At 48.0% G+C, this 27,266-nt stretch overlaps 2 protein-coding genes across 11 annotated transcripts in view; one reads left to right on the top strand and one right to left on the bottom strand.

Moving 5' to 3' along the window:
• Nucleotides 1–27,266, bottom strand: part of POLB (DNA polymerase beta) — a 679,334-nt gene that overhangs the window by 646,397 nt on the left and 5,671 nt on the right. The window lies entirely within an intron of this gene.
• The window catches only part of ANK1 (ankyrin 1), a 246,193-nt gene that overhangs the window by 146,579 nt on the left and 72,348 nt on the right, over nt 1–27,266 (top strand). For all 10 annotated transcript variants that reach the window (XM_050800354.1, XM_050800361.1, XM_050800356.1 and 7 more), the window contains exons 3-9: nt 15,545–15,643; nt 21,275–21,373; nt 21,930–22,028; nt 23,326–23,511; nt 24,715–24,813; nt 25,309–25,407; nt 25,718–25,816. In XM_050800354.1, the coding sequence (XP_050656311.1) occupies nt 15,545–15,643; nt 21,275–21,373; nt 21,930–22,028; nt 23,326–23,511; nt 24,715–24,813; nt 25,309–25,407; nt 25,718–25,816 (780 nt within the window). The remainder of the gene's footprint in view (nt 1–15,544; nt 15,644–21,274; nt 21,374–21,929; nt 22,029–23,325; nt 23,512–24,714; nt 24,814–25,308; nt 25,408–25,717; nt 25,817–27,266) is intronic.

Consider the following 27,266-nt stretch of genomic DNA (forward strand, 5'->3'; position numbering starts at 1 on the left):
GAGGCTGGGAGTTCGAGACCAGCCTGACCAACATAGAGAAACCCCATCTCTACTAAAAATACAAAATTAGCTGAGCGTTGTGACGCATGCCTGTAATCCCAGCTACTCGGGAGGCTGAGGCACAAGAATCACTTGAACCTGGGAGGCAGAGGTTGTGGTAACCTGAGATTGCACCACTGCACTCCAGCCTGGGCAACAAGAGCGAAACTCTGTCTCAAAAAAAAAAAAAAAAAAAAAAAAAAAAAGTACAAGATGAGGCCAGGCACAATAGCTCACACCTGTAATCCCAGCACTTTGGGAGGACGAGGCAGGTGGATCACCTGAGGTCAGGAATTCGAGACCAGCCTGATCAACAAGGTGAAACCCCGTCTCTACTAAAAATAAAAAAATTAGCCGGGCATTGGTGGTGGATGCCTACAATCTCAGCTACTTGGGAGTCTGAGGCAGGAGAACCACTTGAACCTGGCAGAAGTTGCAGTGAGCCAAGATTGCACCACTGCAGGCCTGGGCAACAGAGCAAGACTCCATCTCAAAAACAAACAAACAAACAAACAAACAAAAAATCCAAGATGAAATTTCTCTGCTCATTCATTTATTCTGCAAACACGTATTGATCAATTACAATGACCCGTGCACCATGCTAGAGACTAGGGCTAACCAGGACGAGTAAATTCATGCCCTGTTCTCAAAGAACTCGGAGGCAGGTAAAAGGTCCAGCTTGTAGATAAAAGATTACAAATTCAGTATTGTAAGTGCCATCCTGAAGGAGTACACGAGATGTTTTTGTCCGTGTAATCATTCATTCAACAAATATTTTTTGAGCTGTTCTAATGTTCCAAGAGCCAGCCAGTCAAAGATGAGCAGGTCCCGGGACCTGCTCTTACATCGTTTCTGGTCTAAGGGTAATGGCTGGCCTGCTAATGAGTCAGAGAAAGGTCGTGAAGGAAGGAGTCTCCTAGTAGAGAACTGGGAAACAGGAATTGCTGTGAGAAGGAACAGACTGCAAAGGCTGGAGTGCCAAAGGGCACTGGGGCAGGGGGCAGTTTGGTGGAGATTGGGGTACATGAAATGAAAGAGGGTGAGGATGGTGGTCGATCCATCTTAGGAGGTTAGAGCTAGATCTGTATAGATCTAGAACCTGGCACCTTTCTCTGTCGTCGTTTTTTTCTTAGGAACTGTTGACAAGCATAGAAAAATGTATTAAACTACATAGCTCTCTGATCCTACCTGCACCCCCAAAACACACAGAAAGCCTTCCTAATATGATGGTGTTGTGGTATTAAAGCTTCTTTAGACTTGCTGCCTTGGTGCAGCTCTGGAATAGTGATGAGGAAGAGAAAATGTTTCACTGGAGCCCTCACCTGGGAAATGAGTGTTCTGTGTTAAATAGTTAAACCAGATATGCAGTTAGGTGCCCCTATGCCTGGCACCTTGTGCCTGCTCCACCATTAATGCTCACATTACCCTGAGAGTTGTTTAGAGCAGGTGCTTGACCAGGGAGGCTGGGGAGACTCAGAGAGGTGAAGAGCCTCAGAGCCCAGGACTGAGACGCCCAGCCCAAGCCTCTGTACTTACTCAGAGGATGGATTTGACACTGCACAGCAAGCCTGTTATTGCTCTGGGTGATCTGCCCCAGACTGATTTCATTTTCCCTTCCTCTGCAACCAAGGAAGAGCTAGTTGACCAGTTCAGTTACATAAAAATCTTCATTTGTAGTCACAGCAGCGACATTCCGTGGAATCCTGGGGACTAGGCAAAGGGTGACTAGCACCTTCAGGAATGATCGGAACATAGTGCAAGGAAAGCACGCTCTCTAAACTCCACTTTATGCTTTCATTGCTCTAGGAATTTAGAATATGAAGACCAGATGTGATCTTCATAGTGCTGAGAGACTAAGAAAAAAGATAGGCTTGTGTGTGGTTCCATGAAAGTGCATTCAATTCTGCAAACTCTTATGCACCAGGCTCCATGCTAGGACCTGATTACCAAGGTGAGCAAAACACAGGATCTCAAAAAATTCAGGCCTTTGGGATAGACAGACACAAGCACAGATAAATGCAATTCTGTGTGATGACGGTCTTGAGAGAGTTATCAAGGGCCATGGGAACATGGCCAAGAAAGCAATCCACTTTTAGGGGGCTGGAAATAGGGTACAGTGTGGCAAAGAGAGCGGACAGGGAAAGTCACAGTCAAAATGACACTGGGTCTGGGCCTTGAGGAAGATTCGCCTCTCTGGTTGTTAGAGGAAATGCTGAAAGCAGATCCCATGGTTGTGATGAGACTAGAGGAGGAATGAGAATTGGCCGCGATTGTTTGCATTCTACTGTGACTTCTTTGGTGTAAATCCTTTCTGTCCGTTTTGACAAGCCTTGGCTCTGATTTTAACTCTCTTACGTTCCCCGAAACCACTGTTAACAGTTTATATGAATCTTGGCATATTTTTTTCTGTACATGCAAAACACATGGCTTAACTGTTTTCTGCAAGCTGTTACGTTGTCTTATTCTTGGAATTGTGGAATTCAGAGGAAACTAGAAGCTCAGAGCAGTTTTGTCATTGCAAAGCAGCATAAATTGAAGGCTGGGAGGTCATATATAAGGACAGTTTTAGAAGTCCAGGGTTCTTTTCTCCTGACCCCACTGCCCTTCTTCTGAAGGTCTGGGTCTTTTTTTGTTTTGTTTTTAAAAAGAATACCAAGATCTCGGGCATAGATGCTCTTTCTAGTCCATAGGAGATATTCTTAGCTGCTGAGCTGCATTTCAGAGTCCCATTCTCTCATTAACTCAAGCTCACACTTCCTCCTCCACCTTCCCAAGGGCCTATCAACCTCTGCAGTTGATGTGCTGCTGAGCTACAGGATTTCTCAGAGCACAGGGCTGCTGCGAGTTCTGTACAATCAGAGTAGAAAGAAGGTGAACTGAGGTTGATTCATTTCCTTGCAGAGCTCTAAAATCGTTGTGCATTCCTTTTCTTTAAGGTAATGAAAAGGATTAGAGTGTTTTTCCTCCTCATGAGTATCTAGCAAACTGTGAATCTTAAGTGCTACCTGGGCAGGAAGGCTAAAGTTAGATTGCAAGAAAGCAAACAGGGAAAATGCTCAGAGGCGGTCGCCTCCCTTTCCATCTGCACCACCTCTCTCTGAGTTTGTGCTGTCCTCTCAGTTTCTTCCCTTATTCTGTCTTTCCAGCCCCTAGGCAAGAGACAGGTTTGCAAAGGAGATCAGGTGTGACTTTCTACTATGGTTATGGCAGTTGCTTCAGCTCTGCCTGGCTTCTGATTCATTAGATTCCACGATCATGTATTTTTAGCAGACCTTTCCCACCAAGCGGTCTCTGGGGAGCCATAAACTATCTGGGTTAGAAACAGGCTGCAGGTGGTGTGGCCCCACAGAACGAGAGGCCTGCCCTCCAGAAGCGGTCGCCCCCATCAGCAGGTTTCCCTGTGGGTTGAGGGATGTTCTCTTAGCGTGTTTGATTGCACTCTGGGGTTTCCATCCTGGAATAATATCACAACTCCAGTAAAGGTCGTGCCTCACGGGTCCTTTACAAATAGGACAGATGCACAGCCACTCAGAAGGATGAGGCGGGAGGATGGTTTGAGCCCAGGAGTTCACGACCAGCCTGAGCAACATAGTGAGACCTTGTCCTACAGAATAAATAAATAATTTAGAAATTAAACATTAAAAAACAAATTAGCCAGGCATGGCCCTGCACCTGTAGTCCCGGCTCCTCAGGAGGATCGTCTGAGCCCAGAAGTTCAAGGTTGTGGTGAGCTGTGATCTCCCCTGTGAATAGCCATGGTACTCCAGCCTGGGAAACATAGCAAGACCCCATCTCTAAAAGCAAGAAAGAAACAAACCGGCCAGGCATAGTGGCTCATGCCTGTAATCCCAGCACTTTGGGAGGCTGAGGTGGGCAGATCACGAGGTCAGGAGATAGAGACTATCCTGGCTAACATGGTGAAACCCCGTCTCTACTAAAAGTACAAAAATATAGCTGGGCGTGGTGGTGGGCGCCTGTAGTGCCAGCTACTTGGGAGGCTAAGGCAGGAGAATGCCGTGAACCTGGGAGGCAGAGCTTGCAGTGAGCCGAGATCGCACCACTGGACTCCAGCCTGGGCGACAGAGCAAGACTCCATCTCAAAAAAAAAAAAAAAAAAAAAAAAAAAAAGAAAGAAAAACCAGGACAGATAGATGTAATTATAACTTCATAGTGGCTGTGATTCCCAAATGTGTAGAAGCCCCAGTGGGCCACCTGTCCCCTACTGAGACCCCAGAATTACCCCCACAACATCACTCTTCTCCTGCACAGCCTCTGCAGCTCACCACCACTCCTCTTTACCTCCCATTAAAAAAATTGTTTAGTAGTTCCAAATCTACAGAAAAGTTACAAGAACCATACAGAGAATTCCTGCGTCTCTGGTGTCTGCATTCTCTACGCCCGTTCTCCTGCACTTCCTGTCCCTGTCCATCTGTCTATAATGTAGGACGTGTGACATGATTCTGCACATCCCCAGATAGTCCAGTGTATACCATCCAAAAGTAAGGGTACTTTCCCATGTATCCATCCCACGTGCCTGCCAATCTGGAAATCAACATTGATGCAACACAACCATCCAATCCACAGATTCCATTAAGATTTTGCCAACTGTCCCAACAATTTAGCCCTCTCTCTGTGCCTCCTTCCCTCACATCTCCCCACCCCTTCCTCTTCCTCTTTCTCCCTCACCTCACTTTCCTGCTCCCCTCCCTCCTTTCCTTTCTTTTTCTGTCTCTCTGTCTCTGTCTGTTTTCTCTCACTGCCTCTGTTCCCCTCCACCTTTTTCTGTCTCTCTCTGTTTCAGAAATCTCTCCAGGAAGATATTTAGCATTTAGTTGTCACGTTTCATCAGCCTCCTTCCATCTGGAATAGGCCCTCAGCATGCCCATTTCTCCTATGTTTGACTGTTTCCATGCTGTAGTTTGAACCTCTGCTGTCTGTCTGATGCTGCCTCATGGCCATATGGCCATGCTTGACAGGAATACCATAGAAATCATGCTCCCTCCCCACTCCTGGGGATGTTAATCTTGATCACCCAGTAAAATTGGTGTCAGCCACATTTTTCTACTGTAAGTTCACTGATTTTCCCTTTGTAATTGATCAGTATTGTGTTGGGGGAGGGATATATTTCAGTCTAAAGGGATCCACTGATGGGAGCCCATTGATGACATCTGCCTGTATCAGCTGCTGCTATGGTGGCTCCAGAGAGTGATTCCCCATTTCCATCATGTCTTCTACAGTTTTTAGCTGGCGTTCTACTAAAGGATAAGCTTTTTCTTCTCCCCATTCATTTATTTTTTCTTTATTTGTGTAAACCTGTTTGGACTCATGGATCCATCTTCCATTTGATGGGTTTCAACCTGATACTCCGATGACTTATTTTAATGGTCAAGTCTAAGCTGGGCCAATAGGAGTCCTTCCCATCAGTTGGCTTCTTCATCCTTTGACATGTCCTCCTCATTCCTTGAGCATTTTCCTACTTTCTGGCACAAGGTGCCCCAGGCTCATTTTGTACTTGCCCTGCCCCAGCCCTGGCTCAGCGCTTCTCCAAAGATCCCTGGTTCCTATTAGTGGAGACAGCACTTAGACACCAGGGTCCGGTCCCCAGTGTGCCAGTTGCTCCGGGTTGTCATACGTCTGTGTGCATGCATGTGTGCATACACGAGTCTGTTAACTACATCTACAGCTGTCTATGTATATATATTTTACGAATCAATGAGATCACGCCAATATTTTTTCGATTCCAGCCCAGTGCTCAGAATTCTTTCTAGCCTTTCCTTTCCCCATGTTTGTACAGTCCTTCAGACAGCGGGAGGCCTGAATGCCACTGATGCCCATCCTCCTTAACGTATTCACTGACTTGTTTGCTCAGTGTGACAACCTCCCAACCACTCCATTAGCTGTCCTCTTTCTCAGACCCCAGACACGCTGCTGCCCACGCCCTGCAGGGCACCTCTCTGCTCACTGCCCTATAAGGCCGATATCACTCCCGGCTGGGTGGGGAGGGAGGGAGAAGGATGACAAGGGAAGATGGGAAAGCACCCCTTCAGCTTTGATTTCCTTTCTGTTTTGGTTGAAATTTTGATGTAGGCAATTTGAGGAAAGAAATCAAAACTTATATAGCTCTAGTAATTTTTTAAATGTGTCTCAATTCATTTCCTCTTCCAGCCAAACCATCGTGCTGTCACTCCTTCCCTTCCCATCATCCGCTCTGTTTCCTGTGGCTCCATAGTCTTTGCATTGCTTTCTTCCCTACTCTTTCTTTCATTCTCATCAGTTTGAGAATTTGGAGTAAGAATGGCAGTCACTCCAGTCCTTCTTTTCCTCTCTGTAACTCCAGTTTAGGCTCTTCTCTCCTACTCGGCTGCAGGGCTGCAGACCTGCAGACCTGCAAATATAATATATTCTGTTGTGGTCTCACTCCACAAACAAGGACCAATAATAGAGCAAAGTGAGAGGTAACACACGTACAGGTTGGTTGCTATTTGGGGAATTAAGCTTCTGTGACATCGAGTATAACACTTGCTTGTTTATAGCGAACTCAACAGAGAATCCAGATTGAATAGGAAACTGGGATATGAAATATATCCCACTAACCTAGGACATTAAATAGAAACATCCACTATGTAGACAGCTTCCTCCTTATCACAAGCAAGATCTTCTGACCGGATCTTTACTGCCTGCATGGGTAAATGTAAAAGCATCTAGGCATTTCTTTTCTCACCTTTCATTTTATTTACTCTGGGGTCCTCAGACTCCTTGGTGTCTCTGCCACTGCTATTGGGCCTGTTTTTTCCAGGACTGCAGTGCCTTCCATCCCCATAACATCTTCCCCTGGCCAGTGCTTCCTTGCCTCTGGGCCTGGCTCGACCAATCATTGGATAGTAGCTGTTGATGGATGCAAACGTTGTGTTTCCCGAGTGTTATATGAACATGTTTCCTAGGTTCTCCAGAAATACAGCTCAAAGAAAGGGAGTGGGGGTCTGAGCAGTGAGTTTCAGGAGGTGTGGGGTGGGGAGGTCCTCAGTCACAGGACACAGCTGAAGCTGCCTGCTCCATAGAGACAGGGCCAGCCTTGTGCACAGGTGAAATAAACAGCTGTGTGGAAAGGACGTGTGAGGGCTGTGTATCCTCATGGGAATGTAGGCATTTGCTTTTGAGATGTTCTTGCAGTTTTGCAGAGACACCAAGGCCTTTCTGTTTCAAACCGTTCCCCTTCTCTTGACAGGCAGAGTTAAATTCCCTGTGTCTCCTGTATTCATACACTTGGAAATCAATTAGTGCAATTGGGGCAATCAGAAGAGCTAAACAGAGGAATCATTTAATGAGAACAAATGTCTGGAATTGTGTATCTTGCCAATGGAATTTCTCACAGTTGGTGCAAGAAAATACTCCAAATCGAATCAATCAGGCTGAATGTGACTTTTTTCTTCTTTGTAAAAATGTTAAAAGAAACATAGCCAGCTGAGGTCTCCTTCCCCGCCCATCACACAGATCCCTTTTCAGAACAATTCTGTCAATTGACATCTCACCTGAAAAAGAGCAAAGGCAGACGCACAACTCCAGGTGTGTGTGCTTGGCATGAAGGTTTTTGCCAAAAAGAGCCTTAAAAGGTTATCTGCTGTGTTAGGACCATTTGGAAAGAGATCATAGGGGGCCAGCTGGCCTTAAGGGCTCAGTACAGGGAGTATGTAGGATGCAGAAGGCTGCAGAGAGCATGGCTCCTACCCTGACGATGAGAAAAAGCTCGATAATCTACAAAACGGTCATTTTTTCCTGAACCCATCTCATGCCTGCCTGAGGCAGTAAGGCAGCCGAGTAAACAGAAATTAAAACAGAAGCCAGGCTCTCTAAGAAGCAGGCCACATAAATCACTTCAGCTTTGGCAGAGGTCGGGAAAGAGTGGTGTTCACCATACAAGCCAAAATCTTTTTTTTTTTTTTTTTTTTTTTTTCAGATAAGGTCTCACTCCACCACTCGGGCTCAAGAGCAATGGTGCAACCATAGCTCACTGCAGCCTTGAACTGCTGGGCTCAAGGGATCCTCCCACCTCAGCCTCCCAAAGTGCTGGGATTACAAGCCACCACACCCAGCCACCAAAATCTTAAAAGTTCTTGAAGGCCAAGTGTCGGCTGGTGTGTCTGGAACAGGCTTTTCTCCATGGGCCCCCCATGAGAAGTATTGGGATATGTCAGGAGCCAGATGAGGCCCCCTCAGCAGCCAGGTGTGCAGGAGGTGACCCTTGGCTATTCAGGCAGGGGTGGAGGGAGGAACGGACATGAAGCTTTCACTGCTTCTCCAGATCTTTCCCTCGTGTGAAGCAAAAACAGACCCTCTCACCTTTATTTTTATTTTTGAAATTGTGGTAACATTTATTCTGAGAATAAAACAGGCCTCCCGTACCCCACTCCTATGGGACACTCTGAGAGGAGGGAAGCCCAGTTCTGGGTGGAGTGGGCTGGAAGCCCCACCCATCTGTAAATGGGACTTCCAGGTCCCTGGGGGTGCATGAGGTGAACAAGGCAATTGCTGTTCCCCACCCACCCAGCATCCTCACCTGCCCTGTCCCCGTCCTGGGGACCAGAGATCCCTGCATGGCCAGGAGCCAGCCCAGCCTACCTGTAAGAGCAGGCCTGTTAACCCAGTGCTGTCCGGGTGTGGGAGGCAGTGCCTGGCCCCAGGCTGAAGCCCACAGATCTGCCAGTTGGGCCTGGTTTGCACCTGTATCCCAGGGGACATGGTCGAGCAAAGATCCGTGTGTCAGCCCCACAGGCCTGAGCTGGCTTATCCAGCACTCACTGCACCCCCAACTCAGGAACCTTAATTTGAAGTAGACACTGAGGGGTAGTGATTACATGAATGTGTATATAGAGTGCACGCATATAGAGATACACCAATCCTTAGACCATTCACCTAGAGGAGGAATAGAAACAAACTGCCTCAGCCAGGGGAAGGGTAGGAAACATTCCTGCCAACAACTTGCTGCTGCAGGGAAGGTAGGAGCAGCCACCTTGGGACTCCTAGGGGAGGGGCTGGAGATTGTGTTGGGCCCGGGATTCTACACCAATAACAAGCAGGCAGCTGGACGTGGTGGCTCACGCCTGTAATCCCAGCACTTTAGGAGGCCGAGACGGGTAGACCACCTAAGTTCAGGAGTTCGAGACCAGTCTGGCCAATATGGTGAAACCCCATCTCTACTAAAAATACAACAAATTAGCCAGGCGTGGTGGCAGACACCTGTAATCCCAGCTACTTGGGAGGCTGAGGCAGGAGAATTGCTTAAACTTGGGAGGTGGAGGTTACAATGAACCAAGATCATGCCACTGCACTCCAGCCTGGGCAACAAGAGTGAAACTCCATCTCAAAAAAAAAAAAAAAAAAAAATCAAAAATCAAAACAAACACACACAAAAATAAGTAGGGGTCGGCTACTGCTGGGGGAGGAACAAGAAACTCACACCCAAGACCAATGCAAGTGAGACAGGTTTTGCTGCCACAGAGAAGGGGGAAGGATTGCTAAACATGGAAGAGAAATCCCACCTTGGAGGGCCAGATGTACAGAGCCTGCCTAACACTGAAGCTGGAGCACAACAAAAGAGAACATGCTCATTACTACCAGCCTAACATGTTATAATAAGCAAGAGCAGGCCACTGCTGGGAGAAGAGTAGGAGCATGGAGAAAGACTGCATTTAAGGCCCAGGCATGCAGGATGGCTGGAAGTTGAGGGAAGTCAGGAACACTCACACAAAAAAACCCTGGCACCCCATCTCCAACTCAAAGTTCAAGATAACCACAGTCTACCTTTATAAGAATGTGAAGGCTGTGGTGCACTGAAAGTAACAACAAAACTCAAACTCAGGTCAACCCCTAAGATTGACTCAGCTTTCCCACCTCCATGCTGACAACTTCACAGAAGAAGAGGCATGTTCATTTCCAGCCATAAAAACTATTTACCTCAGTCTCTACTGCTCTTCTATGCTTGATGTCTGACACTCAACCAAAAATTATCACACACCAAAAAAAAAAAAAAGAAAGAAAAAAACCAATGAACTATTTTCAAGAGACAAAGCAATAAACAGAATCAGACCTAGAGATGACCACAATGTTGGATGTTGGAAGTATTAGATAGACTTTAAAATAACTATGATTAATATGTTAAAGGATCTAGTGGGAAAAGCGGGTAACATTCATGAGTAGATGGAAAATTTCGGCAGAGAGATGGAAACTATAAGAAAAAGTCCAATGAAATGCTGAAAGCAAAAGACACTTTCTCAGAAATGAAGAATTTCTTCAACAGGTTCATCAGTAGACTGGACATAGCTAAGGAGAGAATCAAAGAACTTGAAGATAAGTCAATAGAAATAATTCAAATTGAAACAAAAGAGAGAAAAGGGGGAAAAAACAAACCAAAACAGAGCAGCCAAGAGCTATGGGACAACATCAGCTGGTCTAAAACACATGTAATTGGAGCTCCGGGAGGCAGTATCTGTAGGAAAAGGACTCTAGTGAACTGGTGTTTTCCTCCAGGAAAAGCCATATGGTTAAAAAATGGCCACAAGCTGTTATTGCTTTTCTCCCCAGCTTCTAATTTAGTGAAATCATTTACTCTTATATCCTTCCACTTCCTTCTTGCTTATCTTCTACACCCTGTTATTTGAGGGAAGAAATGTGTGATTTATCCACACCCCCAAACCCCTTTAACAGCCTGTCTGCCGTTTGGCTTCAAGAAAAGTGGCTGTGAAGGTGAGAGGGAGTCACCAAAAAGATTCAAAGCAAGTCTCAGCAAGCTGCCTTTTAGCAACCAAGCTAACTTAAACTTGATTTAGCTAAAGTAAAACATGATTCTCAGTTTTGAAGAGGTGGTAAATTACAGTTCATCTCTGTCCATAGTTACAGCTAAGAACAAATAGCTCACATAATTTGCACTCCTCCTCCTCCTTCTCATTTGAGCAATGAAAAATCTGCTTAAAGAAAAAGGAAGTATTAGATATGGTACTTATCCACGAAATGCTCTTTTGGATATCAGAAGTGGTCTCCTGTATAAACTAGTTATACATTTAATAAGACAGCTGTACAAGCTCCTTTGTGTGTGTGTGCAGGAGGTTCATTTTCAGATGTTCAGCAACTTCCGCTGCTAGATGGTGGTGACTTGTGGCTGTCACCACCCCTTAGGTAGGTAGACGCAGCCATCTACCTACTAAGACCAGTTGCTGGAGGAGAGGTGCTGCTGGGGTCTGGATGTTTGTGCATCTCTTGTATCCAAATGCTTTGGGAAAGGAAGAGGAGGTTACTTGCTGAGAGAGCTGGTAGCATATTTTAGCTTATGGGTTTAGAATCTAAACTCAGACACGCTTCTCATCCTGTTGTTGTTAATGAACTTGCAACCCTGTCTTTGTGCAGGTGGGCTCCTCTGCCTTGAAAAGGCCTCTGTGAAGCTTTCTGGGCCTTCTTGACAGAGCAACTCCTTTCTCCTCTGTGCCACCTCTACCCCTTTACATGCTGTTTGGGACCTTTTTCACATGATTTTGCGTTTTTTTTTTTAATGCATCTGTGCTCCCTACAAAACTGAGTTCTTCAAGGGAAACAGTTTGTGTTTGATTCATTTCTAGCACAGGGCTAGACACAGACTAGATTCTCAATAAATATTTGTTGAGTTGGGTTAAGTAATTGCTCAGCGTTTGATGGCAACAGTGCTCACACCTGTGTTTGAGACGAGTGCTTCTGCAGTCCCGTCCCCATGTGGTTTTTACAGGCATTGCATTCCCAGGCCATCTTGCATCTCTCTCATGAACTGTGCCCAATGGGGTTTGATTCAGTGGCCCTGCTGAGAACAGTGGATTCAGATCCCCATAGTAATAGACTGGGAAGTGATTTAGGGTGACTATGTTAAAGACAAATTTACACTAAAGTGAGAAAACATTTTTCAAAAATCATAAAGAAGATGGAGGTCACTGAGCCAGTATCTGGGATGGAGGGAGAGTGCAGCTCTGCGAGAGGCGGGCCTACTCAGGAGGCCCCTTTCGTGGCAAGGGTCCTTACTCTCTGCCCTTTGCGAGGGAAGCGCAGGACCCAGGAAGGGAAGAAAGGGGATTTTCTGCAGATCAGGGCGATGAATAAAATCCTAGAGATCAATTGCCGAGGTCACATCCATTCGTTAGCTCTAAACTTCATGGAGACCAGAAAAGGGAAGATATGCTTTCATCATCTGATAAAAAGAAACACAGTCGTTTGGGGTTTTGTTTTGGTTTTTTGAGACAGAGTCTCTCTCAGTCACCCAGGCTGGAATTCAGTGGTGTGATCTCTGCTCGCTGCAACCTTGGCCTCCCAGGTTCAAACAGTTCTCCTGTCTCAGCCTCTTGAGTAGCTGGGACTACAGACGTGTGTCACCACGTCTTGCTAATTGTTGTATTTTTAGTAGAGACAGAGTTTCTCCATGCTGGCCAGGCTGGTCTCGAACTCCTGCCCTCAAGTGATCCAGCTGCTTCGGTTCCCAAAGTTCTGGGATTACAGATGTGAGCCACCGTGCCCAGCCAGTTATCACAGTAGTTTTTAGGGGGAAGAAAACCAAAACTCTTTTTTCCTGGGAATTCCAGGTTGGTCCTGTGTGTGGGTGTGCCCTGGAGAGGCTGTGTGGCCTCTGCCAATCATTTGACTACTCTGGGCCTCAACTTCCTCAGCTGCAGATGAAAGGGTGGAGTTCAGGGACCTCTAATATCCCTTTTGAGTCCTGCATTCTCTGGTCAGACAGTATATCTAGAATGCCTCCAGATTGAAATCCTGACATTGGCCTCAAAGAGCAGGGGCCGGCCGGCCCAGAGCATTAGCAGCAAGCATTAGCTATTTTCTTTCCAGGCTTGCTGGTTTTGCGGCTTTGATGCATTCAGGACCCACAAATGCTCATCAGAGCGACTGTGCTGCCCAAGTAAACACTAAAACCCCAGCCGTCAGCACTGAGTCAAGGCTGGCTGCCGCTGCGAGTCAGCTTCCCGCAGTAAGCAGCCCGCGGCAGCTGCCGGACTGTCACTCCAGCCGCGCCCACAGCCACAAACACCACCCCAGTTCCCAAGCAATCACAGGGCATCCGCTGTCAGCACCAGGAAGCTTCTTGATAAGGTTGTCGCTGGGTTGGAAGAGCGCTTGCAGAAATGCTGTGTGCTGCCTGAAAAAGCTCACCCTGCTCTGAGAAGGAGCAGGGACTCCTTCCTGCCCACCCACCCCAGAAAAGAGTTGCAAGATGGCAGAAGCAAGAATGACTCCGGGCTACCAGCGCACTGGTCACTCAACAAATTGCTTTGCAGTGAATTTTTCTTGCAAATCGAGGGGAGGGGAACTGGTTTCTGCCTGCCCAGTGCTCTCTCCCCTTCTCCTGGATTCCCATTTGGCCCTCAAGCACTTTCTCCCTCTCTATTACCCAGAATGGCTCTGACCTAGCTTTCTCTGATAAACTCATTCACACCGGGTGAGAAGAATCCACACAGCTTTGGACCCTTCAGTGAATGGTGTGCAAAATCTGCAAGAGGAGGAAATCTAATGGCCAGTGGTCATTTTCAGGCATTTGCATGAGGAAATATTTGGTGAACCACCCTCTCTCCCCTACACACACACCCTGGCAAGGCTGGCTGTGCTGATAGGCGGGGGTGTAGGGCTGCCCTGACCTACATAGGAGATAGTTAATGTTCCCTTTGCAGCCCCCTCTCATTTCTCTAACATCCAAGGCACCTGTTATATTTCCTCTGTCCAAGGCCCCCACATAAAAGAAGCACTGGACCCCTTCCATTCTCCTATCATGACTTTGGGTGACTTTCCTCTGCTAGTTATGGCAAAGCAATTTGCCTAATCTGTGAATGGGCTAATGCACTCCCATTCCCATGTAGAATACTTGTGTTTGAACAAGAACCTCCTGAAAATGATGCCCTGACACAGTGGGAGAGCTGGAATTTGAGGAACGCAGGGTGGGGCTGCGGAGATATTTGGGGACATGTGAGTCAGGGACCCCACACATCATACCTGCAGAAACCAAGCCCTCTGTCTAGGTGGCGAGGATCTATTTCATGAGCTGGAGCCTGCAGTGGCTCTGAGGCCTCCCCTGGAAAGGAACAAGATAGAACAGAATTAATCAAAACGGGAGGCCAGGAGGAGGAGGAGGAACAGGAGAGGAGGGGAAAATTGCTAGTGGGGAAGGAGGAGGACAGGAACAAAATAAAAAAGCGGGGGGTGGAGTTTGCTCACTGACTAAAATCATTTTCTATACGGAGCCAAGATCAACTCATCTGTTGGAATTGATATTTTGCTCCTTCATGTTGTCAGACTTATTTGTGGCTCCGAGTAGCACTCCTTGATGTCAGCTTTTGCCAGAAAGTTTCAAGACCTTTCAGGGCAAGGATCAGAAGAGCAGGAAGCATGAGAGTGATACATAAAACTTGAGCTTGGCTGCCTTCCATAAAGCACAGTGGCAGCTTCACCAAATGCAGTTGGAACTTTAATTGGTTAAATTTTAATTGGTTCTGCTCTTGTGGGCTAAGGGTTGGGCAGGGAAAATGTTTTTGTTTGTTTGTTTGTTTTTGCTTTGCCTAAAGCTTAACTGTCAGCCAGGCTTCTTTGGTCACCTTTGAAATTATGGGATGGCAAAGGGGCTATTTTATGTTTTATATTTATTTTTATTTTTGAGACAGGGTCTGGCCCTGTCACCCAGGCTGGAGGGCAGTAGCAGGATCTCAGCTCACTGTAGCCTCAAACTCCCGGGCTCAGGTGATTCTCCCACCTCAGCCCGCTGAGTAGCTGGAACTATAGGAACACACCACCACACCTGGCTACTTCTGTGGGTTTTTTTTTTTTTTTTTTTTTTTTTTGTAGAGATAGGGTTTTACCACGTTGCCCAGGCTGGTCTCAAAATCCTGGGCTCAAGCAACCAGGCTGCTTCAGCCTCCCAAAGTGCTGGGGCTATAGGCATGAGCTACTGTACTGGGCCAAAGGGGCTATTTTAATACTGATTTTTCTATTGAGGAAATCTTACAGCTGGGTGGTTGGTGGTATTCATTTCTCATATGAGCTTGCTTCAAAGTTTAACATCTTATCAAACATATGTCTATTTCTACAAGCGTTTAGGATGCACTGGTGTTACCACTTTGCTTTTCTTGGTCACTGCTGTGAAAATTAACCAGGAGTTGAAGCTACATCATTTTAATTAAGTGGGCTGCCTAAAGCCTGGCCTCAACCTGAAATTCAAGGTCACCATGGGTCTTGTGAAAGCTTCCTGCGCAATTCCCATCTGGGAGTGGTGGGCCAGTTCTTGCCCTTCCTTTCTACCTCTGCTCTGCTGTGACCTGAGGCGTGAAGGGGAGGCTGGGTGGCCCTGCCCTGTGCCCTTTTCAACCCCTAGACACCCTCCACTCCTTCCCTCCAGTGCTGTGAACACCTCAGGGCTGGGAAGGGGCCTGGGCCCCCACTGGGACCTGCAGAATGCACCATTTGACTAACCATCCCGTTCCCGCCTCTCTGCTCTTTACAGAATGGGTTGAATGGCTTGCATCTGGCCTCTAAGGAAGGCCATGTGAAAATGGTGGTTGAACTTCTGCACAAAGAAATCATTCTAGAAACAACAACCAAGGTATGTCTCACAGGGAGTGGGGGAGCTTTGCATTGAAAATTCAAGTTTGTGAGTCCTTCCTTAGAAATCAGTCCTTCATGAGAGAACTCAGGCATGCATCTGAATTTCTCTTATCCTTCCAATCACTTTCTATTGATTCTCTGAATCCCTGAAGCTGCCTGAAACAGACCCCGTTTCCAGAAAGATTCAGTGGGCCTTTATTCTCATCACTAGGTTACATATCTAAAACTACAGCCCTTTCCTGGTTGCTCTATGCTTTCTCAGGGTCTTTGACTCTAACTCAGTGTCCAAGGGCTCTGAAAGCGCCAGTCAGGTGCCTGGAGTTGAATCCCAGCAACGTACTTCACACTCTGCGACCTGGGATGAGTTACTTGGCCACTATGAAGCCTCAGCTTTGTCTGTAAAATGGAGATTATAATGCTTAGTTGCAGGGTTGGTATGAAAATTAAGTGAGATGGCATACATCAAATGCCTGGATGTATTTATTGGATGGATGTATTTACTGCTTATTGGATCTATTTATTGATTACTGATGTATTAATGATTATTGATTCCTATAGTAAGGAATCAATAAATACTGGTGACCATGTTGTTGCTGAGGGTTGTAGACAAGAATCCAGATCTCTTTCAGTTTTCCTTCTCCAGCAAGTCTTCCTTGTTCAGCCCCAAACTGATTTCCTCTCCTCGCTAATGACCTGGAACAGCATTCTCTTTCACGAGGAGGCGTTTGGCATGCGGCGAGGTCAGGCATCCACAGTAATGTATTTCACTCCATTTCAGTAGATTATAAACACCAGTGACTCAACTTCTGAAATCCCAGAGTCATGAAATTGATACGTCTACAGATTGCAAAATAAGTTTCATTTTTTACCTGTCACGCATCTTATTTATCAAACAGGATGCAACCAGCAATTAAAAATAAAACCAAACAGGCTGGGCACAGTGGCTTATGCCTGTAATCCCAACACTTTGGGAGGCCGAGGCGGGAGGATCACCTGAGGTCAGGAGTTTGAGACCAGCCCAGCCAACATGGCGAAACCCCATCTCTACTAAACATACAAAAATTAGCCAGGCATGGTGGCGCAGGCCTGTAATCCCAGCTATTCGGGAGGCTGAGGCAGGAGAATCGCTTGAATCCAGGAGGCGGAGGTTGCAGTGAGCTGAGATCACGCCATTGCACTCCAGCCTGGGTGACAGAGACAGACTGCCTCTCAAAAATAAATAAATAAAATAAAACAAACAAAAAATCATCTCCATTTGCTAACTCAAGTATTATCTCCCTAGTTCTTGTTTTCTCTTCTCCTCCCTCCTCTGTTCCTTTCCTATGTTTTTGTTCTGGAGTTCTTTCCCCACTAGCCTCTTATTTTCCATTTGGTATTTATTACACGTGATCTCACACACAGCCTCAATTTCAGTTCCATGCAGCAGACAGTTTGCTGCCTCTCAAGCAGAGAGTGTAGAAGAACAATACGTAGAGAACAGATATAATTTATGGTTATGAAGTGAACTACCAAAATATTATGAAGGTAGAATCATCTCTCAGGTAAAATTCTGTAATTTTCATGTCATTTCCTGAATGTGAAAAGATCTTATTGCACTTTTGGGTAAAATAAACTGAATTGCTCTTTCTGACTGGATATGGGGTATTTTTTTCCCAAATTCTATGTCAAATTCCAATTGTTCCCACCCTGCTTCTTGTGTGGATGAAGGATGAGATGATTTTCTCCGCACACTCCCACGTACCTGGCTGTGAGCTGCGTGCCATCTGACCTGCCCCGCGTGTGCCGGAGCGGCGCCTGCCCTGGCGTGCCTTCAAGGGCTCCGGAAACACGAGGCTTCCGTGCTTTGACTATTTCCGAATCTCCTCCCCAGGTTGTGATTTTGCAAGTGAACACTTGGTGTGTCTTTTTTATTTTTAGAAATTTTCTAAGCCAACGTGGCTTTGGAATACCATCCAGAGAGAGAGGGGAAAAAAAGGTGGAACTGAAACCGTGGGCTGGGGAAGAGTCACAACAGATTGGGGACTGTGATGGGGCTCCCAGGCAGCAGAAAGATGAAAAAAAAAAAAAAGAAAAAGAGTAAAAAGCCAAAACCAATTTAGATTCCTAAAATGTACTTAGAAATTTTAAAAGCATAAAACAAATGCATTCTCTCCCCATCCTCCTATCTCCAGATCTTAAAGACTGGAGCTCGGCACCTAAGCTGTTAATGAACGGGGACAGCTTTCATCTCCACTGGAGAAAAGCCTGCTCTCTCACTCGGGGTCCCTCTCCCCCTTCCACTTGCATTCACCCAGCACCCATGCAACCATCGTCCCTGCTCTGAGCTCTGTGAGCCCCTGAAAATAGAGAAATTGGGTATTTGTGGAGCAAAATACAGCTAAGTGATTTTTCCTGCTCCTTTGAGGCAATGGTCTTTCATATTGAGGGAGGGGCAGAGGAAACAGAGGCTCACAAATCCCTTTTCCTGTGACTCCCACGACTTAGGCCAGGGGCCTTCTTGAGCCTCATAATGTGTGTGTATAGATAGGGGAAAGGAGGTCCACTTCCAGAATTTTCCCTGTGTTCTTATTGGTCACTTACGCTGCCCTTGGTCCAGCTGGCTTGAACCAAGATCCATAGCCAGGGTTCCACCACTGATGAGCTCCCCCAGACAGGGGGGCCTTCCCCTCCTCGTGGGGTAAGGAAAGCTCTCATATCGCGGGACTTCAGGCAGGAAGGCTCAGATGGAAAGAAACATTTGACGTGAGCCTCTTGATGTCTCCATGGCCTCTGTGCCTCCATGCTGGCCCGGGCCTGCTGTGCTTATGCCCAGGAAGCGTGTGACCAGTGAATGAAAGGACCCAGGATGCCTCCTTCTTTTCCATGGGAGCCCAGAAGACGCTACTTGGAGCTCAGCATCCTGGTGTCTAGAAAAGTTTCTGGTGCCAGCAGCCGTGCTGCATTTGGTACAGCAGGTGCCAAGCCTCTCAATGGAGGCTCTTTGGACTTCTATGAAAAATTATTAATGAACTTCCAGACTTTCATATCTGGCATTTATTCTCCAATGGATACTTGAGGAAGAACTTTGTTCTTCATCAAATAGAACTTGAGGAGAAATCAAAAAGACAACTTCAGGAGGCAACAAATGGGAAGTGCCTGCCTTTAAACAAACAAACAAACAAACAAAAAAACCGGTTTTATGCCTTTTTTTTTTTTTAAAGACACAGAGACTGGGTCTCACTGTTTCCCAGGCTGGTCTTGAACTCCTGGACTCAAGCAATCCTCCTACCTTGGCCTCCCAAAGCACCAGGATTACGAATGTGAGCTGCTGTACCCAGCCCCAGGCTTTATGTTTCAATTACCAGGCAGAGTACAAGAAATAGACCTGGGCTGCTTCCCAGCCCCCAGGGCGGCCTCATGGGCCTGCCTCCCTGACCCAGGAAAGCTGGGTCAGCAGCGGCTGGGGGGCCACACGGCTGGGCCCCGGGCTGCTCTCTTCCATCTCAGTGAGGAAGCTTTTCCTCCAGGTGACAGGTGCCACCGGGCAAGGTCAGAGTCCGAAGTCCCTGCCTGTCCGTTCTTAAGTTTCTTGAAATGGATTAGTTAACGATTATGTAGTTTAGTAAAAAGAACTACATACTGTCTAAACTCTAAAAACGAGGTTGTTTGAGATCTCTGCTCCTTAAGTAGTGCAGGGACAGATGGGTCCGACCATGGACCCTTTTTCTGCACTCGCCCTATTTGACGGAAGCATGGAGTGGAGCCTGCCCACCCCCGCCCCCGAACTCCCTGAATGGGGGCGCAGGTGCAGGACACCCAGGGGAGTCCACCCCCAGAGGCAGTGCTGACATTCTGGTCCAGGACCCCCGGGGGCTGGCAGGAGCCTGGCTGGAAGGCTGTGGGTATCCCGGCAACAGATGGAGGCTGCTGGACCTGTCTGTGAATTGTTGTTAAATATCCAAGAAGAATCCAGACAAGAAAACCTGAGAACGTTAAACTCATGTTCTCAGGCCCACGCCTGTAATCCCAGAGCTCTGAGAGGCTGAAACGGGAGACCAGCCTGGGCAACAAAGTGAGAGCCCGTCTCTGCAAAAATTTTAAAAATTAGCTGGGCACGGTGGCACACACCTTAGTCCCACCTACGCAGGAGGCTGAGGTGGGAGGATTGCTTGAGCCCAGGAGTTGGAGGCTGCAGTGAGCTATGAAGGTGCCACTGCGATCCAGCCTGGGTGTTAGAGTGAGAGCTCCAGTTCTAAAAACAAAACAAAACAAAAACATACTTTCTCGGAACCTGCCTTATTTCTCAGTCTCTGCTGTTGGTTCTCATCTTTTATGAAGTTTAAAACAATTACATGCCTTGTTTTCCTCCAGTGTTTATTCTCTCCAGTTTTTTTCTACTCTCCGATTTGGTGAACCCTTACTCGTTACATTTTGCCTACTAGTATGTCGCATATTCTTTGTATTTTTCTTGGTCAGATTGTATTCCATTTATTAACCCCCATTTATTTTCTGATTTTTCTTCTCTTCCCTACATACATAGTAGAGTTGATCTTACCCTTTCCTTTACTGTCTAATACTTTCCTCACTCTCCTGCCTACCATCTCTTTGTCCCCTCCACTGCAGCTTGTGGTCTGTGGGTATCCCTGGGATGGTGTCAAAGGTGTGGGCCTGAGGGACCTGCCGGCCTCCTTTCCCAGTGCTCCCAGGCCTCTCAGAGGGCTTGTTGCCTTGCAGGGTTGCAGGCTGAGCGGAGCTGCAGGTCCACGGAGGGTCAGCTCGCTGACAAGCCTTCCAGTGTGTGTCCTGAGGGACACTGACGTGCCGTCTGCTAGGGACAGGACACCGCACCCACACAGCAGATTAGGTGTTCAGAAGTTGTGTGTGTTGGCGGAGGCTCTTTTTTTCTTTTATAAACATTTTTTGATTTTTAATTATTATGGATACATAATAATAATAATCATAATAATAATAAAGGAGTTGTTTTGACATGGCTGCAGTCTCCTTCAACCGCACCTCTCAGTGTCATCTGTCCCCTTCCTGCGCCACTCCAATTACACCAGCCAATGCTGATGGTCTTCTTTTTAAATGTTTTTCTTTTTATAGATTGAGGGGGTACGAATGCAGCTTTCTTCCATGGATACATTGTGTAGTGGTGAAGCCTGGGCTGTTAGTGTGGCCATCACCCAAATAGTGGGCATCACACCCAAAAGATAATTTCTCATCGCCCCCACCTCCCACCCCCTGAGTCTTCAGTGTCTCTCTACCCTCTGTATGTCCACGTGTGCACATTATGTAGCTCATATTTACGAGTGAGAACATGCAGTATTTGACTTTCTGTTTCTGAGTTGCTTCATGTAAGATACTGGCCTCCAGTTCCATCCGAGTTGCTGCAGAAGACCTGATTTCCTTCTTTTCTATGGCTCTTGCAGCATTGTTTTTCATAGACAACAGGCAGGATTTTCCTCCCTGTACTTTCAGTGTGATTTCAGGATGTGCGAGGGGTCAAGCACACACGTGTGTCCTTTCTACCCCTTTTGGCCATGAAGAAAGCCCCCGGGTCCTTCAAGCAGCACCTGTCCACAGACCTTTGCTGGTCCCATAGCAGGCCCAGTGGGAAACCGCCTCTGTTCCCTTCCCCTGTGTGTTTCAGAAGGGGAACACGGCCCTGCACATCGCCGCCCTGGCCGGGCAGGACGAGGTGGTCCGGGAGCTTGTCAACTATGGCGCCAACGTCAATGCCCAGTCACAGGTAATGGCTCTCTGCTCTGTACTAGAGGGTGCTGCCTTTCCATACGTGCTTCCTCTTTCCTGCTCCCTCGTGCATCCACTGGCAGCTGTGTTAACACACACACTGTGGGGCAGGACCTAGATTTCTCAGGAGCGTGTCTCCAAGCAGTGGTGAAGACATCCTTTATTATTTCTCATGCATAGACCGCACGTCCTAAGCATGACGGGGTTGAACTGTTGTGGACCTAAGCCAAATAATATGTCCAGTTATGGCCCAGGTGGAGAGAGAAATGGAGGACTGGAGGAATGAGGCACGGGGTGCAGCATTGATGACATCAATGAGGAGTATGTGAGCCGAAGAGATTGACCTACGGTGGCGAGGGGAGGCACAGCCTCTGTGGCCTTTTGTAATAATCCCAGGATGCCAGTCACCGTGACAATGAGTTTCCTTAGGAGGGGTCAGGTGGGAGGAAATGGAATGAAGAGAGTGCTGTCCTCCAGGTGAGAGGATGTTGTGCTGGTGTCGGCCTTTCTTACATTGCGGATGGATGCTAATGATGTCCTCTCTTGGTTTACAGAAAGGTTTTACACCCCTGTACATGGCAGCACAAGAGAACCACTTGGAAGTGGTTAAGTTTTTACTGGAAAATGGAGCTAACCAGAACGTAGCCACGGAAGTAAGTACCTTGGAAAAATGTTGTCACCACCGGAAGTCTCCCAGTGACACCTTCCTGGGTGTGTGGCTTGGGGCGCATCCATGTAGTGATGGATGACCTTCAGGTCGCTGCACTAATCCTGAGCACTGTCGAGTTCTGCAAGGGAATAATGACAAAGTTGTGGGTCTTGAAGAAGGCCCAGACACGTACCAAAGAAACGACGTCACACTTGAGGACGTCATTCCTGCTATGGCCAATACTTGTGACTGGAGGGGCAGGCAAAGCATGCGTGTGTATGGTTGGCAAGTTTGTATTGGGCCTTAATGAGAAAGGCTTTTGCCACAAAACCACCATGCACCCTTGGACAATTCTCATTCGCTGTGGTCCTGAGTCTTGTCACTGGCGAAATAATGAAATTGGACTAGATAGAGCCAAGGAGTCTCTTGACTATTAACTTTGGATGGCTCAATGACATGCTTTGTTGTCATTCCGTTTTATCAGTTCCTGGGGTCCTGTGCCCCTTAGTATATCCACAACTGAGGGAATTAGTAATAGTAGCTCATGGCCAAGCACAGTGGCTCATGCCTGTAATCCCACTGCTTTGGGAGTCTGAGGTGGAAGGATCACTTGAGGCTAGGAATTCAAGACCAGCCTGGGCAACACAGCAAGACCCCATCTCTACAGAAAAAGAAAATTAGCTGGGTGTGGTGGTGTGTGCCTGATTCCTAGCTACTTGGGAGGCCGAAGTGGGAGGATCACTTGAGCCCAAGAGGTCAAGGCTGCAGTGAGCCATGATTGCACCACTGCACTCCAGCCTGAGTGACAGAGCGAGACCCCAGTCTCAAAAATAAAATAATAATAATAGTAGTAGTAGTAGTAGTAGTAGCTCACAATTGAATTCTCAGGGCCTGGTGTGGACTCTGGCCTTTGGTCAGTGTTAATAATGTTCTGCTTTGTCAAGGCACTATCCTGGCACCAGCAGATGGGGTGAGAAGGGGAGCAGGCAAAGAATCCGAGCAGTCAAAATTTCTTAAAACAAATCAAACTGGAAGCAAATTATAAAGGAAAACTAAAGGAATGCTAAAGAAAAATTTGGCAGGTTCTGTGAGATTGCAGAGAAAGGAAGTGGAGGCAGGAAGGGCTTCAGGGAGGAGGTGGCATTTAGGCTGAACTTGGTGGATGAAGAGGGCTTTGGTGGAGGGAGGTCCCTCAGGCTGGCGCCGCTGGGAGCATGAGCCCGAGGGGCAAGGGTGTGTCCTGTGTGAAGGGCAGCTAGGTTCAGACGAGTCAGAGCAAAGCGTTTTCCTCCTCTGGCCAGGACGGGTTCACGCCTCTGGCGGTGGCCCTGCAGCAGGGCCACGAAAACGTCGTCGCGCACCTCATCAACTACGGCACCAAGGGAAAGGTGCGCCTCCCGGCCCTGCACATCGCGGCCCGCAACGACGACACGCGCACGGCTGCGGTGCTGCTGCAGAATGACCCCAACCCGGACGTGCTTTCCAAGGTGAGGGCGAGGCGGAGGGAGGAGCCCTGGGCCGCGGATGCCGACGGGCTCAGGGCGCACTGAGTACACCTTGCGACTTCCCAAGCAGGAGCCCCGAGCGTGCGGGGCCGCACGCTCATCCCAGCGTGCTCACGGAGCGTCCCCACCCCAGGACGCAGAGGGGCCCCTGGACAGCCCTGCTCTAAATCCCTGGCAGCGCGGGTGGTTCCTGTTGCTCCAGGTCATCTGGAAATGTGTCCAGGCGGGCAGGGCGAGTCACCCTGGAACGCCAGAAGGCGGCCTTCCTGGTGTTCCTTCATCCCTCCTCCCGGGCTGCCCCGTAGTGGAGGGAGGAGGCGTGCAGGAGTTGGGGTGTGGAGAAAGGGGGTCCGGGGCTCTGCACAGTCACCTGGGCATGCTCTCCGGTGTTCGGAGGCACTGCTGATCTGCTGTCTGTAAGCTGAGGCTGCTGGTTCTCTTTTAGTGGAAATGGATTTGCTGGAGTTATTCACCGTCCCCTCCTGCACCCCGCCCCTCCCCTCTTCCGCCGGCCCCAGATCCACCGGGTTTTGTCTGGAAAACATCTGGGTGGGGTTAGGCCTGGCTTGAGGCTCTGGAAGAGAGTGATGACAATGGACAGAGGCTGAGGCAGGAGGATGGTTTGAGCCCAGGAGTTGGAGACCAGCCTGGACAACCTAGTGAGACCCCACCTCTTAACATTTTTTTTTTAATTAGCTGGGCATGATTTTGTTCGCCTGTAGTCCCAGCTACTGGGGAGGCTGAGGTGGGAAGATTGCTTGAGCCCAGGAGGTCAAGGCTGAAGTGAGCTGTGATCACATCACACTGCACTCCAGCCTGGGCGACACAGTGAGACCCTGTCTAAATGGAGAGGAAAAAAAAAGAAAGAAAAAAAAAAAAAGACCATGGCCCCATCACATTTTCATTCATGAATGAAAATCTCTTTGTCGGTGATCACTCTGACGAACGGGCCCACAGAGTCTGAGGTTAGCATATAAGTCGGTTTGCTCAGGGTGGATACCCAGCTTTTGAATACACTGTGCCACAGAGCCTCTCTTGACCCCCTCACCAAATGTTCCCACCCATCAAAATCTCCTTTGTCTGTAAAGTCCTGTCGCCCCACCTGAGTTTCGGGCATCCCAGGGCTGACTCTGAGATAGAAGTAAATCACATATGACAAGTTTCTCCCCCTCTGTTGTGCCCTAGACGGGATTCACGCCCCTGCACATTGCGGCCCACTACGAGAACCTCAACGTGGCCCAGTTACTCCTCAACAGGGGAGCCAGCGTCAATTTCACGCCACAGGTAACCTGGGGCAGGTGCGCCCTCACTGTCTGGGGGCTTGGGGCTAGCAGGTGCTCCTGCCTTGGCACCATGGATTTCATCCCAGTGGCAGAAGTGCCTGTGGGTCAAACAGCCCTGCTGTCTGTTCACCCTCCTTGCTGGCAGGTTTCTGACCATCCACTACCCAGTTTCTACCTGCTTTGCTTGAGAAAACCCTAAAGTCCATTTGCCCATCCTAGAAGTGGGAAATCTGGAGGGCAGAGAGTGATTTCCAAATAACTGACTTTCCTGCAGTCTGTTATGTTGACTCTGGGAGGCGTGGGCTTGGCTGGTGTGGTGGGATGACCCATCCTGTTGGCAGGTCCTTACAGGTTTTAAAATGTCTTAGGCTAGAAATGCCCTGACAGCACCATTGCAGGACTGGGGGCTGGGGGCTGGGGACATGGGGAGCGGGTGCACAGCAGCTGCATTCCAGGGAAGGATGACACACCCTGATGTCCTGCTTCCTCCCTTCAGAATGGCATCACGCCCCTGCACATCGCCTCCCGCAGGGGCAACGTGATCATGGTGCGGCTACTGCTGGATCGGGGAGCCCAGATAGAAACCAAGACCAAGGTGGGTGCCAGCAGGCTCCGCAGCCAGGCAGGGGGAGGGATTTCCCCCCTCACGAACCTCACCCAGAGCAGCGGGCCCTTGGTGACCTAGTTAGGGATGCACCAGCAGCCTCCTGGAGCTGCCTGCAGCAGTATTCTGGGCAGTGCCGCGTGCAGTGGGAGGCAGTAGTAAAACTGTGCTGAGGTCGAGCTGGTGCTTGAGGAAACGTCAGCACTCGCGTGGGCTGGGACGATGCCATAGGCAGTCTTCTCTCCAATGACCTCTGATAGCTGCCTTTTGGGCTTTCTGTTTTTGACTCTGTCTTTTAAAGGACGAATTGACACCTCTCCACTGTGCAGCTCGAAATGGGCACGTGCGAATCTCAGAGATCCTGCTGGACCACGGGGCACCAATCCAAGCCAAAACCAAGGTGTGTGCTTCCTTCCTGTGAGGAGCATTTTTTAGGCAGGGCTCCAGGTCCAACAGACCTGGCATCAAATCCTATTTCTGTAAAACAGAAATGCTAATACTACTAAATGAATAGCACCTTTGACATTTATTACAAGGCCTGTCACATAGGAGGCACTCAGTGTAGCTCTAATTCATAACTAGATCAGGGTCGGCAAACTTTTTATCTAAAGGACCAGGTATTAGACAATTTTAGGCTTTGCAGGCCATGGTCCCTGTTGCAGTGATTCAACACTGCCAACGTAGCAGAAAAGCAGCCATAGGCAATATGCAAACTAGGGCCCGTGTTCTAATAAAACGTTATTGACCAACACTGGTGGCGGGGCAGATTTGACCCACAGGTTGTATAGTTTGCCTACTACTGCTCTAGATCAATCCCCATGTCTCCCTTCCTAGCTCCAGAAAAGACAGGCACTAAGTACTCTGAGAAGTCTTCAGAGCCCGGGTCAGACTAAAGCAAAGTTAAAAAGAAAAAAACACAGTTCTTCTCAGGCTCCATTACAGGCCGGAGAAAAGGCTTGTTACGTGATTCTAACATAAGGACTTAAGTCTTCCAGGGAAGAAAGCTGTCAGCCACACAGAGCTGCCTGAGCCTGCTCCAGGCCCTCTGCCCCGTGAATTGAGCTGTGTCAGAGCAGAGCAAGGCAGAAGACAGGCCCACTCACGGCTACCCAGGATGTTTCCCACGAGCAGTTCTGTCATGAAATGATGGCTCAGTCCATACAGTGAGAGCTGATTTATTCCCGACACATTATCATGTTCTGTTCTGTAGAGCTGTCGTTAATTTGGGTCATGATTCATAGTCCCCACACTGGCTCTTGTTTGTGTCTGTGTGTGCTGTTGCATGAGGGTGTCCTCTACTAAAGCAGTCTCTCATTTAACCCTCCATCCTTGGCTGATTTGCTGTGTGACTCTGAACATGTGTCTTGCCCTCTCTGTGTTTCAGTTTCCTCATCTGGAGAGCCCCCGCCCTCTCTCCTAGGATTGTTGCGACGACCATGTGAGATAATGTCTTCAAAAGTATATCTAACAGTGAAACTCCTCAGCTAAATGAAAGTAGAATTGCTACTATCAGTTAGATTATTAGGTCAGGAAATTCCCAACATTTTTCCAGGAGTGCTGTATTTAAACATAATACATGACCAGAAGTTAAGATATTTTGTTTTATTATCCAGATCATTAGAATGGGGCTGAAAGGAATGCTTATGAAAAGTATTTTCTGAGAATATGAGAATATGTGACTTTTCCATTGGGAACTATGGTACAACCTTTCTGAAATGCAAGTGTAACTAACTGAGTTAGCTCAGTCCACCCTAACAAAGAACCACACGTTGAGTAGGTTAAACAACAGAAACTTACTGTCTCACACTTTCAGAGGCTGGAGGGTCAAGATCAAGGTGTCAGCAGGGTTG

The sequence above is a fragment of the Macaca thibetana genome, chromosome 8 (assembly GCF_024542745.1).
Source record: "Macaca thibetana thibetana isolate TM-01 chromosome 8, ASM2454274v1, whole genome shotgun sequence".
Taxonomy (NCBI): Eukaryota; Metazoa; Chordata; class Mammalia; order Primates; family Cercopithecidae; genus Macaca; species Macaca thibetana.